The following is an 18940-nucleotide window of genomic DNA, read 5'->3' as shown; positions in this document are numbered from 1 at the left end:
ATATTATTTAATTTTAGAGGGATTATATTATGTTACAATCATAATCATATTATAAATAGATTCTTCCTTTTAAATTAAATATTTCAAATCAATAATCGATAATCAGATGATTCCCAGATCGGGGGAGCATTGTCAAGAGGCGTCACTTAATACCCCTTTCTTACAGATAGAAATCTGCTTTTGACAGAATCATCCTTTCTCTCAATATTGAAAATTCATATTTAATTACGTATTTCATAAACACAAGAATCTCATGATTGTATTCATAATAATATTGTTAAGGCAAGAAACGATTCCTATTCTAGATTTTCTAGAGCACGCCTTGTATTGATTTAAGTTCACCTAAATCTATCATCGCATGGTAAACATAGGCATATATCTCATATATAAAATTAAATAAACAAGTAAATGTAAAGTGCAATAAAGTAAATGTGTTTGGTTATGGCCCCATCCTATGTGATCTTTATCAAGCTCATGATAAAGATCAAGGTCAATCTAATATGGTGATGGAAATAAATATAACTACTTATTACATAAGTCTTCTTCTTTGTTTAGACTTCTTGTATGCCTCGTCTTCTTCTTTGTATCACCTCCATTGGATAGCCTTCTCGAGTCTTCAATTACATTACATAGATTGAAAGTAAAACTAATCTAATGAACTTACAAAAATAACTCGAGTTACATTCGAGATTTATGATTACAAAGATTGACGACATGCAAGTCGTATTTAAAACCAAAACCAAAACCATTACACTAAGGTCGAAAGGCCATAACCATCCACCATGCTCATACAACACATAAAAGCATGTTAAAACACATAATCTGATCTTAACATATCATATTATCCATGATCTAATCATAAAAAAAATATGACAAAAATCAGAAAAATCAGAATCAAATCAGAAAAATAAGAATCACTGTTTACGGGCAGTAAACGACGTCAAACGCCTTACAGATGAGTCGTTGATAACTTTAGCTATCAGTTTTGTTCAGACGCTCGTTTACCTATGAAATAGGGTATTCGTTTGCGTAAATAGGATACCAGACCCAGATTTCAGCAAATCTGCAGCAGCCAATTCAGAATCCATATCTAATATGATTCTCATAATTATAACAAACATAAATCATGTATGTATCAGTATATATACAGATTACATAATCATCTTATGATTATACAACTCACATGAATATCATATATTCAAAACCATACATATATAAGCATATTATATCAACATCAAATCATGGTGAATCAGGTACATGCTCATATATCGAAAACAGTTAAACACACATAAACGAATTAAAAACTTTTCGCAAGTAGCTCTGATGCCATTGATGGATTTTTAGCACATAAACGCAACGAAAACGAAAATTTAAATCTTAAAAAAAAAACGAAACCCTCCGCGGGATCCATGCGAAAAATAATATTTAATTCGTAGTTTAGTATGTTTACCTTAAGAAGCTTTACGTTAATGGAAAGATGGAGCTCTTTAATAGCGATCCAAGAACGATGAACGGAAATTCCTAGCAGCTGCTCCTCAAGTGTGAAGCACTCCACCGGTATCCACCAAGAGTACAATGTGATGGAGGAGGAAGAAGTTGAGAGAATTAGTTGCCTCCCTCTTGTTCTACTTTAGAATTAGGGTTAATTATTTGGATTGAGGCAAATAGGGTTTTTAATAGTATATTTATAGGCAAAATTTTCAGCTGAAAATTTTCCATAAAATATTATTATTATTAACCCTTTAATTGATTATTCTTATTAACCAATTAACTAATAATTAAAACACCTTTTAATCATTAATCCATTTTCTAAACACTTTAGAAAAATAATTCTCTCACTTGATTTAATTTCCAAAATTAAATTCTTAATTAATAATATTAAGAATTAATTAAATCTCATTTAATCAATTATTAAATCTGCTAATTAATTATTTATTTCACAAATAAATAATTACCAGCCATTATTAATTAATTCCTCCACCATTAAATTATTCTCTTTTATGGTGTAACCCTGTAGGTTCAATATTAAGTCGGTAGTAGAAATAAATAATAATAAAACTATTTTATCATTATTTATATAAATTCTCTAATTCATTAAATATGATTAATTAATAAATTAATCATATTTATTCTACATCATGAGGGATACTTCTCAGCATATCGCGACTATCCGGATAATACGAATTCACTGCTTAGAATACCAAGAACCTATTCAGTGAGTAGTTACCGTACAATCAATTCCTTCTACCATGCAATGTCACGATTAAATACAAGGCATGGAACTTGTGTCAAGCCTATCTTATTTAATCATTTACTTTCCCATTCACTATGTTTAGTTCTATTTAATGTAAATTAGAAACTCCTTTCTAATTTCATTCACTCTGGCCAGAGATTCCTGAACTAGCATAAGTGGATCAGCATTGAACATTCTCTTCCTTCACTGGAAGGGGTAGATCCTTTATTGACCATACACTATCTTCGTGTACAAATTTCTATACCCAGTAGAGCCCTTATAATTGTCCCTGGAGACTAAGAACTAAACCAAAGCATAGTTCAGTGTACACAAGATGACTATGATGACCTCAAGTCTAAGGATACTTGTACAACTATCACTATGTGAACAACTGCTGACACGTGAGTGAACTCCATCAGTTGTTCAGCTGTGTGAGTCATGTTCAGTAAACTTATTCAATTATAAGCACCTACATACTAGCTATAGTGTCACCACACAAATGTCTATGAGAACAGACATCCTTCATAATGAAGCAAGCATAGTATGTACCGATCTTTGCGGATTACTAATTACCAGTTAGTAATCCTACGACCAGAAAATATTTAAGTTTAGAGTTATCATCTTTTAGGTCTCATTATTATGATCTCATCATAATCCATAAAAAGCTTTACTCTAAACTATGGTATATCTTATTTAAACACTTAAATAAATAAAGCCCGCAATAAAACAAAACAAGTCTTTTATTAATATCAATGAAATCAAAACAGATTACATAAAAGTTATTCCTAAATCATCATACATGATTGGACTTATGACACATCTCTTTCAATTGTGCTCAATCTGTACCTACTTGTACGCATTCCTGATTTTGTTTCAAATTCCTTGTTTTAAAAATATTTGTTGTTTTAACTTGTACATTATTTTATTTTGCATTTTATTGCGACAATATTTCATTTTGTTTTTTTAAGTAACGAGTCAAGAACTTTTATTATGGGCTCTTAGACCGATCTATGTGGGTTAATCACAAACATTGTTCACATGGAGTTCGGAGTAAAGGTAAACTAAGCACCAACTCGTATCGGTGGGTGAGTATACAAACGCATCTCTGGAGTATGAGATGTGATTTGATCATGATCGCTATTATATTGTTGGGATGTATTTTGCATTCCATATTTCTTCTTTTGGGTTACCGAGGAAGAAATCATTGTCCTATACTTCGCTGGTGATTGGAGTTTAGTGAGTATAGTTTTGTGTAAGAGACCCTTATCGTAGCCATCTTATTTGCTATTCGGCCTTACTTTTAGCTTCCTTGTTAACTAAATTAATTTAAAATCATTTTATGATTTGCTGAACATTCTTAAATGCTTAGAAATTGATTTATTTGTCTTATAAAGTTCATAGCGAAATGAATCGAGTTTTGAGTTAAACTCTGTGTTGATAAAACACAAGCACCCAGTTATACAAAATCTTATTTTAGTGATAAAATTATATTTGTACCAAGCATTTGACTCACTCGCATTTCTTTCTTTCTGCAGATGATTAGGGGATAAAAGCGGAAATTCGATGAGAGCAACCATATACCGGAATTTGTAGAAATAATTTTAGCGTGTCATTAGTAAATAATTATTATTTATATTAGTTTTATATTATTTTTTTGTCAAGTATTAATAATTTGGAATTTTCGGGTTGTTATAGCATGGGTACCCTATATGATGGTGGGTCCATGCGGATGGGCATAGATTGGTATTGTGTCCCGACTGATCAACATGGTATAATACATATGTTGGTTCTAGTACCAGTCTAATTTATTGTTGATCGCTATTAACGATATTTCTTCTTTTAAAATTGCTCAGTGACGAGATAAAATAAATGATGGATTCATGAGATGAGTCCAAAAGAAAAATTAAATTTACTATTGACAGCCAATAATGACTAATGTTTTATTCACCTCATGATTTAAATAAGCTAAGACATTTTATAAAATTATTCAAAAATTTGTTTACAGTGGTTTTTTTGATATTGATACTTGGAAACCAAATTATATTGATGTGCATTCTTAGCTCATTCTTACTTTGTTGTTTCGTTATCATTTCAAAGACACCTGAGGACAACTGTAGATAGCTTGTAGTAGATACCGCTAAGGCGAGATCCCAACTTCACTAAGTTGGATATCTCAAAGTCAATAAGATGAGAAAGTTGGTATGGAGGTAATGAAATTTGAGTTCGCTGCTATAAAAGTTTAGATGTTCAGATTCTTGTTTCATAATACAACCTGTAATCGATCCAGATTTTGAGGGGTCGTCTGTATATTTGTGTTAGTATACATGTTTGTATTGCTTAAAGTTGTTTAATGACACCCAATTCTGATACCGAATTTGGGGGTTGTCATAATAAAAATAAAGAATACAAATATTATGTATTTATAATGTTACAAAATCATCTTTCTTAACTTACAAGTTATTTGCATTAGAATTTGATCATATTTTAGACCCATTATAATAATCTGAATCTTAATCAAATTTTAATACTTTTTTCTATTATTTATTATTATATTCTAAAAATAACGGGTTATTATACGAAACAACAATGAAAACTCAGGTAGCGACAGTGAATTTAAAAATTCGAAGGGTGATGATAAAAACGAATGTTAGATTAATACACTATCGTATTGTAATATTGTTCAACTCCCGTAATTCTCCAAAAGCTACATTCCCAACTTATTTGAGGTAGATATATTTAGATCGACAGTTCTTTGAATTCTCCAAAAGCTATATTCCCAACCTTTTTTTTTTGCTAATTGTTGTATTGTATATATAAAATAAAAAGTACACGTGAGGGATTCACCCTCTGCGCCTTGGCAAGCCAAGGTGAAGAACATGGAATCAATCCAAAGGAAAGAACTAGGGACACACTCAATCCCACGCAGGGGATGACAAATTTATGTAGACAATACAATAAAATGAAATACAATTGGACTGCTCAATAACATACCTCTCCAGCTTGATGACTTGGGAACACTAACAATTAAACAAAGACCAAGGCATCTCCTCGGTATGCTAGATTCCAAAACACTTCAAGTTAACCAACGGAGCTAAACATAGTAGCCTGCAGTTTGACAAAGCCCGGGGAATCTCCCTGGTATGCGGCCTCCCATGTTTGCCAAAAAGTGGAGAACAATCGTGAACAAGTCAAGAAGATAAGGTGTTCTGTTATGATGCCAAATTCCCGAGGAGCCGATTACGAAATGAGAGGGAGCAATGCAACCACCACATCTACAACCAAAACCCACTGAATAAAATAGAATATAGTTAATCACAATCGATCAACATCTACTAGGCATCCAAGCACTCTTCAATGAAGACTAATCAAGGCTAGCAATAAAACAGTAATATCCAAATAAGTTTTGGTCGTCCAGCATGCAACATCAGCCTAGCAAGCTACACAAACTTAAATAAGGTGGCAAGGCTTGAACTAAGTAAGCAAAGCTGCTAGAGTGGAAATCCATAGCTAAGCAGATTGGGTGTTTAAGCAGCGCACACAAGAAGCAGCTTGGCGACCGAGAATCGCGTCACTAGAAAACTCAACAACAATGTCACCTGCTCAAGCTTGCATTTACACAGGAAATAGGTTTATTGAAGCGAGCTAACCCCAAACCGGCAAGAGTGTTGCAATCTGCCCTATAGCAAGAACCCCCCAAGTTTGCAAACACCTTAGCACTCAAAACAAACCAGCATACCCACCAAATTTCAGCCTAGTGGTACAGCAGTACTAAGCATTCAAGCACTCTTCCATGCCTCCAAGTGGTTTTAACAAGGCTGTCATAAGGTAAGCTAAGAGGCAAGAGAACTCAAGCACACAAAACCAATCAACAACCCAGAAAACATCCAAACAAACAACCAAACCCAGCAAGTAAATGTTAAGCTATTAAACAAGAACTGCAGATATGATAAAAGCCATACCAAACTGCGCAACCAAATTCCAGCCAAGACAAAGCCCAGAGGTGCGAGAATTACTAAGCATCCAAGCACTCTTCATTTCGAACCTAAAGGAGATGGCAAGGAGCAAAGAGGCAGGCACATAGTAGGCGAGAGTCATGGTTGCAATATACTTGAAAACAGCAAAACAGCTAAAGCTAGGCTGGAACTAACCCCGTGGCTATGATAAAAACCACAAAGTGCTAACTGCAGAACCAAGCAACAAGGAGCGACACCCTTAACACAATTCCACCGTTCCAGTGACCGAGACCGCGTCTTTAAACGGCAGCATCAACTAACAAAGACCACAACTTACGAATACACCCAAGTGGCCCAGGCTTGCGGCTACACAGCAGGTCGAAGCTAGACAGGATGAAGCCGTTCCCAGAACAGCGAAGCTGCGACAAGCAGCAGCCCAACGTCGCCCAGTACTCCAATCAACACCATAATGGCCATACCACCAAGCGCTTACAGCCCCACCAGAGAAACAACAACGTGCGGGTAGAACATGGTATAGCAAACCATCTAGCTCACTCCAACAAACCATCAAACAGATGGCGTGTCCAAGCATAGACACACAGCCGGCAACGAATTAGAGCAAGGAAGACCATAGCAAAACCAATCAAACCACAAGACGGAACCCAACAGAGATTCAGCCAAGTGAATCGAAAGAAATAAAGAGCCCAACACCATGACTGAAGTCGGGACTAAATAAGAGCTTTGGAAACAAAACTCAACAACCATGGGTTAAAAAACCAAAATCAAAAAGATAGAAATCATAAACAAGCCACAAACAACAATGGGTAAGAGAAAAAACCCAAGAAAAACCAAGAAATATGAACAAATCTAGGTTTTTAATGGCCGATGAACAGTGTTTTGAGAACCCTCAAAACTGATTTTTTTGATGCCCAAAGCGTTTCAAAGCTATGCGGATGGTTACAATCGAGAAGCAAAGGCTTCAAACATTACTAAAAAAGCAACGGAACAAAGAAAATCAAGAACAAAGCATGATTTTCGAAAAAACAAGGAAGAAAATCGAAAAAATAAAAGAAGAAAAGAGGAGAGAGAAGAGAGCGTTTTTATCACAAGAGACTCTCAAACCGGCAACAACTCTCTCTCTCTTTTTCATTCAGCTACATTCCCAACTTGTTTAAGTTTGATATATATGAATCGACATTTCACCAAAAAATAGTTTTTATTTAAGGATGACAACGTGATTCATTTCTATTTAAGTGCACCAATGTGATGGAAGTGGGTTTAAAAGGTATAGAGTGAAGTGGTCAATTATATTTATTTTATGTTTGTGTAACTTATATTATTTCTAAGAGCGAACTTAAGATCGTGAGAAAAGATATTTTACTGAATCTTATTTTTATTGAATTATTTTATCAAATTTTGCATGTTACGTAACACTAATGCCATTTTACTAGCATATAAAATTCTTACATACCGAATATAAAACCTATATATTTAGAATTTGGTCAAAATAATTGAGAATTTTTTTATATTTGAGATACTAATCAACCTGTACCGAATACAAATTCTACATAATTAGTATTTGGCTAAAATATTACGTTTGAGATACTAATCAAATTGTGCCTATACACAAGAATGACATGAACAATACAAAATAGGAAACCCATGGACGGTTTGTATAATGTAGGACAAAAGGCTTAAAAATTGAATGAGATTGGATAGGCACATGGTGCTGGTTACAACTCGAACATGTTATTTGTTATAAATCAAGTCAACATAAATTGATACATATAATATAATTGGCCCGACCCAAACAAATGGAAATTTGATTCACATTCATGAAAATGAATCCTCAATTATAATCGGAGATATAGGAAGATATTACTTGTGGTGTGGTGACATACTTTCAATTAAGTTGGTGGAGTCGACACTAATTAAAAATCATGTCTTTTGGAGTGACCCCTCTGTGCATTTCGTTTCATTACACAAAGTAAAGGAGTGCTCCGATTACGAACACCGTGATTCTCTCTTCCTAATTGGACAAATTTGCTCTCAATTCACATGTAAATTACTCCTTATGTTGACCACAATTTATATTTTTAGCTCTCATCAAAACTTAAGTCATACTAATACTTAGGCTCTGTTTGGGATTGCTGTTAAAAATTGCTGTTCTGTTAGGAAAAGTGCCGCTGAAAAAAGTGTTATTATAAAAATCAGATGATTGTTTGATAATTTTTTTGATACGTATATGTTTTGATGCAAAAAATTAAAAATAATTATGCTTTTGGTAAGGTTTGATAGTGAAATCAGCATCTGCTTTCCGCAACAGCTCAAAAGCAGTTTTTTCAAAAGCATGGGGTGACTTGTTTTTCCTAACAACAGCTTTTAGGCTAAAAGCACTTTTCCGAAAAGCAGTTTTTAAATTTTACCAAACAGTTTTTCAACTGCTTTTCAGCGAAAAGCTGCTGTTGCTGTCTGCAACAGCTATACCAAACAGACCCTTAATCATAGTTGATATCTATAATATTATAATAAATCACATATTTGTTATTAGTAAAATAAAATATAAAATGGAAGAGCACCGAGGATGTTTTAAAAAGTACATCCCGATTTTCCGACATTTTTTGGCTCTGCGAAATAGTTTCGGAAAAAATTATCTTGCGAAAATTTCTCTAAAAAAAATAAATTTATTAAAAATGACTTTTCCTACTCACCTCGAAAAAAATAAAATTCAAAACAAACATTTTCTATCAATTTTCACAATATTTTTCATAATTTATACTATATTATAATATATGAAATATTAAAAATTTAGTAGTCGGTCGGTCGGTACTTGATAAAATTATTTAATTATTCTTTCTTAATTATTCTAATTCTAATTATTGGTATATCAATTCTAATTCTAATTGATATTGAAGTCAAATTCCTCTATTGTTTTACCAATTTTAATTCTATTTTATTTTTAATTCTATATCATTATAATTTATATTAAATTCAACTTATTCTATCAATTTATATTTTAATTTATATCGAGTTCTATATTATTCTAATTTGTTACTTCGGGCTAAATTAAATTTAAGTAAACTAAATATAATTATTAAGATTTAGTTGATATACCATATGACTCGGGTTAAGATAAAATAATAATACTATCAATTCTACTAAAAAATTATACTAATGAACTTGGATAAATAAAATAATATATTTTATTTATCAACGATAAAGACATACATTATACAATTGATTCAGACTAACACAAAACTAAAATAAAAATACAATTCGACCAATAAAAATAAAATCATATATACTAATTATTCAGTCTAAAACAAAATTATCTTATTAATCCGGACTTTAAAAAAATTAAAACTAAACAAAAAATAATTAGTTTGATTTGGTCGGTGTATTGGGCATTGGGTTAAAATAAAATAATGTAACTGATCCGAGATAAATCAAATTAATATTAGACTAAGCAAAATTCGTATCATATTGATGTGAACTAAAAAATCAAATTTTAATTAAAACGTAAATATTATTTTTTTTAAAAATACACATAAAATTATCAATAAAACTATATCGTTCAATTAGTAATATTATATTTTTTAAATATTTTTTTATAGAGTTATAGTTAATCGATTAAGTAATCATTATGCTAAAATAATATTTTTTAAGGTCCCAACATAAGGAGACATTATACTTTAACATCAATAAAATAATAATTTCATTATAATAATATTCCACTCTTATTAATTCTATCATTTTAAATAAGTTTAGATATTTTAAAAAGTTTTAAACATTTATGTCTATTAATATAATTATAATGAAATTATATCATTTAAAATTTTAAATGAACAAAATTAAGAATTAAATTTAAATTGTATAAAAAATATATATATAATATTAAAAAAGATCGGTACGATCCATATGTAATCCATATGGGTTTTAAGCTAGTAACTAGTAAATGATGGAAAATATTTCTACTTAAGTGAGACACAAATAAAACATTTAGAAAAACAAAAAAAACATTCAAGTAAACGACGTCGTAGAGAAGAAGATGAGGAAAACAACGGCCTCTGACCCATCTGAGGCAAGATGTCGGTAGTTAACCATGGTTAAAAACAAACCATTGACTCGAGTCAGTGTTGACAATCTGGCTACACCTCACTACATAAATAAGATTGTAGACACAGAAACAAACAAGCCCTTGTTTATATAAGCCACCCAAACTCAAATCTTTATCAATTTTTAAAAAAAGCATGGCAGAGTCAAGTGGTTCAGTTCTTGTTGATATGAAGACCATTTTTCTTGGTGGAAAGGTTTCATTTTTATGAGCTAAATTTTTATTTTTTATTTATTTATTTATGTGTGTTCTTGCTTTAAAATATGCAGAATGGGTGAATTTTTTTTAAACTTTTTTTAAGTAGTTTGAATTGATGGGGTGGATCAAAATGCCATCTTTTTAAGTGGGGTTTGTGTAATTTTTGAAATTGTAGATCTTTTAGTTCAGTTTTAGTTATGGTGTTTTCTTGTTTTTATGTATGGTTTCTTGTTTATTATCAAGTTTCTATGTTTTGTGCTGTTTGGTTTGATATACGATTATATGGCCCTTGTTATATTTAGAATTAATGTGTGTTTGTGTTGGATTAGCTTAGTTTAGTTAAATTAGCATAAGGAAGTGTTTGATGCACACAGTTGGAGTACATTTGATCAGAGATTCATTGGAAACAATTAGGCTGTGTGTTTTTACAATAATTGTGATTAGGGGGTGGCAAATTTCGGGGTTTGGATAGTATTGTACTATTCGTGCTAATTGTGTTAATTTCATGTTGTTCTAGGTTTCTTTGATAAAAGTGAATATATGAGTTAAAGAAATTCAATTTTAATAAATGTGGCATTAGGGTTCATATTTGGGTTATTCGAGTTGTGTCATGTCATATACTGATTTTATCATTTTTATCCTCTAAAATCAATCACTTTCTAGTTCATTTTTTAGGGGCTCATTAATCCTGCCAGCTTCCCAGGTGTTGTAACCCCGTAAAAGTGAACTAATAATTGCTTGAAATTGAATCCATGAGGTAGAAATAAATATAATACAAATTTAGAACAAGCAAGTCAGTAGTTTGGAATTGTAAGTTTTATGAACAAACATAGCAAAAGTCGCTAGTAGTAAATCAAGGAGCAACGGCACTTTTTCTAAATCTAAACATTAACCTTTGTTATATTAATTTATCTATTCTTTTTCTCTTATGTTATTTATTCTGAGTTCTTATCTTTATTGGTAAAAAATACAGTCATCAGATAATTTGGTAATACCTCTCACTTTATCTGTTACTTTCCCTTGAAAAAGTGTATTACTTGTCTCTGATTGGTTGGTTGTTGTCATCATTATTTTGATGATTATGTTTATCTGTTCATGTTGTTTTTATTCTGGAATCCATCATTTGCTTTTGTTTAAAGTTAGTTACTTTTTAAGTATCCAATCATTGTTAAGTATAAAATTTTATTTAGCCGATAATTGCCCTGCATAGGATTAGAAGCCCTTTGTTCAATATCAAATTTATAATTAATAGTTAATTGTTGAAGTAAGCTTGCTCAAAAAGGGGACAGTGCACATGGTATTATCTTTCATGGAGTACAAAGATTTTGTGATGATTGTGATCTCCTGTCTTATCATTGATTTTCATTTCCAAAAAAAATGTTTGGATCAATTTTCTTGAAGTGGAGACTATTCTAAAACTTAAACCTCAATTTTTGTTTACTCATTTGCTGTTAATATTTCTCTATATGCTATCTGCTTTTTATCTACACAGTTTGACAACTTCTTGCGAATTTCATTTAGGAACATATTGTAAAGACTGGCTGCGGTCCTGTGTCTGTTATTGTTTACGGGGACCCGGATAAACCAGCTTTGCTTACCTATCCTGATTTGGCTCTAAATCGTATGTCCAGATTTTCTTCTTTTATTGTTTCCAGTGTTTGTAATTGCTCTTATCTTTATCTGTAATGTGATGAAGTTCTTTCTCGTTAATTTCTAAAACAAACAGATATGTCATGCTTCCAAGGTTTATTCTTTTGTCCAGAAGCAGCTTCTCTGCTGCTTCATAATTTCTGCATCTACCATATCAGTCCTCCAGGGCATGAGGTTTGTGAATTATTTGCTTTGTAGATAATTTTTTTACTTTCTAATTACTATACTTTGTGAAAGATTTTCTTTGTTAACAAGTGCCTTTTATTCACATTTTAATTTTATTCTGGTCTTCTATAAGAGTTGTTGCAGTTGGGAGCTGCAGCAATTTGTCCTAACAACATTATGCCTTCTGTTGACGATTTGACTGATCAGATCCTTGAGGTGCTTAATTATTTTAGGTAAACTCTTTAAGTCAAAGATCTGTTACTTTGACTTTGTATAACTCGTACTATGTTGTCCGAGATTTTAATAAACTAGTTTACTGGTTTTTGTAAACAAGAATGTATTTTTACTAGTGATGCTGCTGTTGTAAATTATTTGCGTGTCTGTAATATATAAATATGAACATACGTTCGTTACTAATGAAATGATAATTACTTCATTCAGACTTGGTGCAGTGATGTGCTTGGGGGCAATGGCGGGTGCTTATATCGTCACCCTGTTTGCTGTATGTATCAATCCTTACTATTCTCCCTTGTCATGCTCTATCAAATGAATTTAGAATTGTTGATGAACCTTGGTTCTTGTTACAGATCAAATACAGGGAACGAGTTCTTGGTCTGATACTCATCTCCCCTCTATGTAAAGCACCCTCATGGACCGAATGGTTGTGTAACAAGGTACCAATATTTTAGTTCAGGGCACCGACTTCTATTACAAGTTTACAAAGCTTAACTTTATTTATGAATGTAGGTTATGTCAAATTTGCTATATTTCTATGGGATGTGTCATTTACTGAAGCAATGTTTGCTCTACCGATACTTCAGTGAGGTGAAATTAAAATTCAAGCCATGATATTCATCATGTAGTAAGTTTCATCATTCTTATTAATTGGTTTGAGACATCACGAATTCTATCAGGAAGTTCGCGGAAGCCCAGAAGTCCCAGAATCAGATATTGTTCAAGCTTGCAGGAAGGTTAGTACTTTATCTTTTTCAGTATACCTTTTGATCGCATGCATATTAGCGGATTACATAATCTATTGCAGTCTGCACTCTGCACTTGCCTGATACCGGTTTCCATGGAATTAATTATAAATCTTAGAAATCTCAGGTGTTGGGCCTTTTATTTGTTTATATATACATTGATTGAAGTAGAGTATAGAGGGGAGGTTAAAGTCACACTTTAGGCCTCTTCTAGCACTAGGAGCACCCTTCCCGCCGCTTGGGCAGTCCATGATTCTCAAGATTTAGGCCTTTATACTCTGCATTTCAGTATAGTGTGAAGACATAGGAAGGGAATAATTTTTTTGCTTTAACAAGATGTAAAATAATTTCTTTGTTCTTTGGTGTTATTGAATGACATGGTGTTTGGCTTATTTAAGATTGAAACTATTATTTTTTTTTGTTACAGTTGCTGGATGAGAAGCAGAGTGTAAATGTTTTGCGGTTTCTCCAAGCAATTAATAGGTGAATCTGAATAAGAATACCTGATTGTTTATATCATCAAAACATTACCTCATTAATTATATCTGTTGAATAAATAGTATCTAAACTTCTGTGTATCGATGATTAGGAGACCCGACATTACAGAAGGCCTGAAGACATTAAGATGTCGAACACTAATCTTTGTTGGAGATCAATCTCCTTTTCATTCGGAAGCTCTCCATATGACGGCAAAACTGGACAGAAGATATTGTGCCTTGGTTGAGGTATGATACACTATATGTTTGTGTCTGCTTCACATTATTCTCTTCTGTTGTTTCAATAAAAGAATCATAAATCTTACATGGAAGATAAATTACAATCATGTCATTTATAGATTATTCCCTATAAAGAAAATTTAGCTTTACGTCTGATGACTGTTTATCTATTAGCTGATGCTTGATATAAAAAAAAAATTAGCTTTGCATCTGGTGTCTGTTTTTCTTAACAGGTACAAGCATGCGGATCATTAGTTACAGAAGAGCAACCACATGCAATGTTGATACCAATGGAGTATTTCCTCATGGCGTACGGCTTGTACAGACCGTACCAGTTGAACGGCAGTCCGAGGAGCCCACTCAGCCCGTCGTGCATTTCCGCAGAGCTTCTCTCTCCGGAAAGTATGGGCTTGAAGCTGAAACCAATCAAGACTAGGGTGTCGCCTGACTTAGGTGATGAAGAAGACAGACTCCTAGTGCACATTCAATCTTGATTCCCCTGGCTTAAAAGCTGTTTCCTGTTGCTACAAACCTCATCGTATTTAGATTCTTTTATATGCAGTATTCTTTAGATAGGCGAAAAAGGGTATATATGTGATTAAAACTAGGTAGGGGGAAGGACATTCTTTTGTTCTATGTAAGACATAAAGGGAGATTAGATTTGTCAAATTCTTTTCATTCTTTTACAATCATGTCATTTATAGATTGTTAACTATCAAAATAATAATAATAATAATAATTTCCAATACTTTCTTTTAAAGATGATTAAACATGAGAGGTTTATTTGCGTCCTTTAGGTGATCTACATCATTTTATTACATCTTCATCTAACTTATAATCAGAGAAGGATTCTTCGAAATATTAACTTTCTGCTGCTTTGTTTTTTTTTTCTGTTCTTCTGTAATTTACTTTAAGTTCTCTTGTGTTAACTGGTCATTGATGTTTGTAGTGGCTGTTTCTTCTACATTACAGTATTGTAACAATTGCTCTGCCAAATGACGGTATTCTTGTTTATATCCGTTTTTGTAGATGCTCTAGCATATTTGTTTACTTTAGAGATACAAAAGTTGAGGTTTGCAAGTCATAGAATTTTTCTTGGAGCGACTGTTAGAAAATTAGGATTTTAGAGCTTAATTTAATTATGTTCTTGATGTTAATCCTAAAATCTAATGATTGGAAATTGTTCAATGATATTTGAACTTAAATTTTCATGTATGGTTTTAAGAATTTTCTTAATGAAATCCATATGAAATGAGAGTTGAAAGTAGCTTGGAAAAGCTTGGAAAATTTGAGAATGTTTGTCCCACATTGAAATAAATAAAGGGGGTTGTGTGTTTTATATGGTATTACCCACATGATTAGTATACAACTACTAAGGTGTGTGATGGTCCATTGTGTTGTTGTGTGCTTCATGCGCACGCGCACACACGCGCGCCCCGCACCGGACCGGGTTGAAGGGCGATTTGGGCGAATGTCTCGGCGTCTCGCGTACGCGAGGCGACCTGGGCGAGGATTTTATTTATTTGAGAATTATTTTAATTCGAATTTATTTATCGGTGACTGGATTATTGGGCTGGGTACTGAAATAGGCTAAGTCACTTTGTTAGTGGGCTTAGTCTAAATACATTGAACCTCAGAATCAAAACTTAAGTAAGTAAAGTTCTGATAATAATGTGGGTGTTAATGTGAAAAGCTGTTACAAATAATTTAAATTCAAAATCTGATCAGTTTTGATTTTTTCATTAATGAAGCAGTTTAATTCAGACATTAAGTGTGTTGACAGTTTCATTTTTCCTCTCCTATAAATAGAGGTTAAACTTAATGAATAAAATATACACACCACATTCTCTTCTCTTCTCTTCAACCTCTCTGCATTTCTCTCCCAAAAATCCTGAAGTGCTGATATTTTCCGAAGACTGAGGTGCTGGTCGAAGTGGAGCTTTTGTTGCTGCTGTTAACATAAACTCCGAGCTGTTTTATCCTGGTGGAGATATTGTGCGCATCCCAAACGCAGCAGGTAGGGGCAATATTCTCTTCAAGAGCAGCCAGGACTTCGAGCAAGGCCTGGTGACTCAGCTGTGATCATTTTTCTTGGCATTTTGTATCTGTGAACCTTTATTTCAGTCACTGTTAAAAGCTATGGTTTCGGGTACATCTTTCTTTCTCTCCTCGTTATTTCAGTTACTGATTTTGTTTACCTGCATGTTTTGTTTTGTTAACTGTGGTCTTGGCATAAACTTGCTAAATTCTTTATACACTTGCTTCTATGTTGCTATATTTGTTAGTAAGATTTACAACATTCTTGAAGAGAATATTAGTTATATAGAATTTAGCATAATGGTTAACGAAAGTGAGGTTATCGTTGGTGGTGGTAGCAGTTCGGGTGCAACTGCTGGGGCCATTGATTGGACCACCTATAGTTTCCCACAAGCTGTTGAACTAACCGGTTTACCGGAGAAATTCAACGGTGGCATTGGCTTTTCTCGCTGGCAGAAAAGGATGAAGTTGTGGTTGACTATAAATGGTCTGTGGCCGGTTGTGGAATATGAGAAACCAGTAGTGGATCAAGAGAAGGCTGACACAGTTAAGGCTTTTGCGAAGTGGGCTGAGAAGGATGGAGTGGCTAGAGCGGCCATTCTGGCGGCACTAACAAACATTTTGTTTGATGTCTATTCTTCTGATGCCTACTCTGCAAAACTCTTATGGGAGAAGCTGGACCAGACACATAATACTGACTCACAAGGTCTAGAAAAGTATTATGTGGCAAGGTTCCTCGAGTTCAAGCTGGTGGACAATAAGTCCATGACTGAGCAGGTGCATGAGTTCGAGATGATAGTGCATGCTTTGAAGGAGTCTGGAATGAATCTCCCGGAGAAGTTCAAGGTGATGAGTGTGATTGAAAAAATCCCGAAGTCTTGGGAAGAGTTCTCTCTCTCCCTGAAAAGACAGAAAGGAGAGATCACCTGGACCAACCTTATGCTGGACATCTCGGTGCAAGAACAACACAAGTCCAAACAGGGACATGTGATGCCAACTGAACACGGTACCTCGAAGGTAAACATAGCAACTGTAGGACAAAAGAGGAAGGCTTTTGCTAAGAAAGCTAATAGTAATAAACCTAAGAGTGACAAGGACAAGGCCAAGAAACCCAAGGCAAACAAACCATGCTGGTCTTGTGGGCAGGTTGGGCACTGGAGTAAGGACTGCCCTACGAAGAAAGCGAAGAAAACCGAGGTAGCGCAAGCAAATGTTGTGCTTGGAACCGCAAGTGGGCCTGTAGTGAACATGGTTGTTTACACTGGTACATTCTTTGGCAAGGGTTACTTGTCAAATGGTTTATTTGTTATTAATGCGGATCCCGTTTTGGGAAATTTGAATAATAATGTTATTCCTACTGTTAACTGTATTGAATCCTCAAATATATGGCATGCTAGACTAGGTCATTTAAACTTTGGTGCTCTTAAGAACATGATGAACTTAGAGTTGATTCCAAAATATACCATAGAAAAGAATTCTAAATGTCAAGTATGTGTGTCTGCTAAACAGATAAGGAAACCTTTTCATAACGTTGTTAGGGATTCAGACTTGTTAGATTTAGTACACACTGATATTTGTAAATTTGGTGGTGTGTTGACCAAGGACCAGTTTAGATACTTCATTACTTTTATAGATGATAGTAGTAGATACTGTTATGTTTATTTACTTAGACATAAGGATGAAGCACTTAGTAAATTCATTATATATAAAACTGAAGTAGAAAAACAAACTAGTAAGCTACTTAAAAGATTGAGATCTGATAGAGGTGGTGAGTATACGAGTAATGCTTTTAATGAATTTTGTGCAAACAATGGTATAGTTCATGAAGTTACTCCACCATACACACGAGAGTCTAATGGGGTTGCTGAGCGAAAGAACAGAACATTTAAAGATATGATTAATAGTATGCTTATTAACTCTGGGTTGCCTAAATACATGTGGGGAGAGGCTCTAAATACGGCTTGCCATATTTTGAATAGAGTCCCTCTGAAACACATGGATAAAACACCCTTGGAGTTATGGAAAGGCAGGATGATTAGTCTTAAGTATCTTCGTGTGTGGGGGTGCCTTGCTAAGGTGCTTGTTCCTGAACACAAGAGAAAGAAACTAGGTCCAAAGACTGTTGACTGTATCTTTCTGGGCTATCTTGAAACCACTACAGCTATGAGATTTTTAGTGTTAAAATCTGACATATATGGTATAGTGGTAAATACGATAGTTGAATTTCGAGATGCGACATTCTTTGAGGATGTTTACCCTATGAAAACTGGAATACCTGAAATGATTTCTGATGAAGATCATACCCACACATCAAGTTCTATTCCTGATCATGTGGAAAAGATGACAAATGTGGGGGCGGAACCTAGTAGTAGCTCTAGTCCTAAGGAACTAGAGGAACCAAGGAGAAGTAAGCGTGCAAAGGTAGTCAAGGATTTTGGAGGTGATTTCATCACTTACAATATCGAGGACGAACCTTTAACTTTCCGGCAAGCTATGGATTCTTCTGAGTCAAGGCACTGGAAGGGCGCTGTCAAGAGTGAAATTGACTCTATTGTTTCTAATGGAACATGGGAGTTGGTTGATCTCCCTCCTGGGTGTTCTACTATTGGGTGCAAATGGGTCTTTAAAAGGAAGTTGAACCCTGACGGCTCAATAGATAAGTACAAAGCTAGATTGGTAGCTAAGGGTTTTAAGCAAAAGGAAGGAATTGATTATTTTGATACATACTCTCTGGTTGCAAGAATGGTAACAATCCGAATGCTTATAGCATTGGCTTCAGTCCATGGTCTTATCATCCATCAGATGGATGTAAAGACGGCTTTTCTTCATGGTGAACTTGAAGAAGAGATTTATATGGATCAGCCTGATGGATTTGTTGCATCAGGCAATGAAAG

The 18940-nt window shown here is 33.8% G+C and overlaps 1 protein-coding gene across 1 annotated transcript; it reads left to right on the top strand.

Moving 5' to 3' along the window:
• The first annotated feature begins 10353 nt into the window (after positions 1-10353).
• LOC141692651 (protein NDL1-like) lies at positions 10354-14757 on the top strand. Its single transcript, XM_074497557.1, has 11 exons — positions 10354-10496; positions 12020-12119; positions 12225-12322; positions 12458-12546; positions 12755-12815; positions 12901-12987; positions 13061-13138; positions 13228-13284; positions 13721-13776; positions 13883-14018; positions 14243-14757. The coding sequence occupies exons 1-11, from the start codon at positions 10437-10439 to the stop codon at positions 14501-14503; spliced, it is 1083 nt and encodes a 360-aa protein (XP_074353658.1). The 5' UTR covers positions 10354-10436; the 3' UTR covers positions 14504-14757.
• Positions 14758-18940: the final 4183 nt, after the last annotated feature.

Source organism: Apium graveolens, chromosome 10, assembly GCF_009905375.1.
Source record: "Apium graveolens cultivar Ventura chromosome 10, ASM990537v1, whole genome shotgun sequence".
In the NCBI taxonomy this organism is placed as follows: Eukaryota; Viridiplantae; Streptophyta; class Magnoliopsida; order Apiales; family Apiaceae; genus Apium; species Apium graveolens.
This window is presented reverse-complemented; position numbering and strand designations above follow the sequence as displayed.

Coding starts and splice junctions, on each gene's coding strand:
- LOC141692651 (XM_074497557.1), top strand. CDS start 10,437: ATGGCAGAGTCAAGTGGTTCAGTTCTTGTTGATATGAAGACCATTTTT. Junction 12,323..12,457: donor TCAGTCCTCCAGGGCATGAG/GTTTGTGAATTA, acceptor GAGTTGTTGCAG/TTGGGAGCTGCAGCAATTTG. Junction 13,285..13,720: donor TTGTTCAAGCTTGCAGGAAG/GTTAGTACTTTA, acceptor TTTTTGTTACAG/TTGCTGGATGAGAAGCAGAG.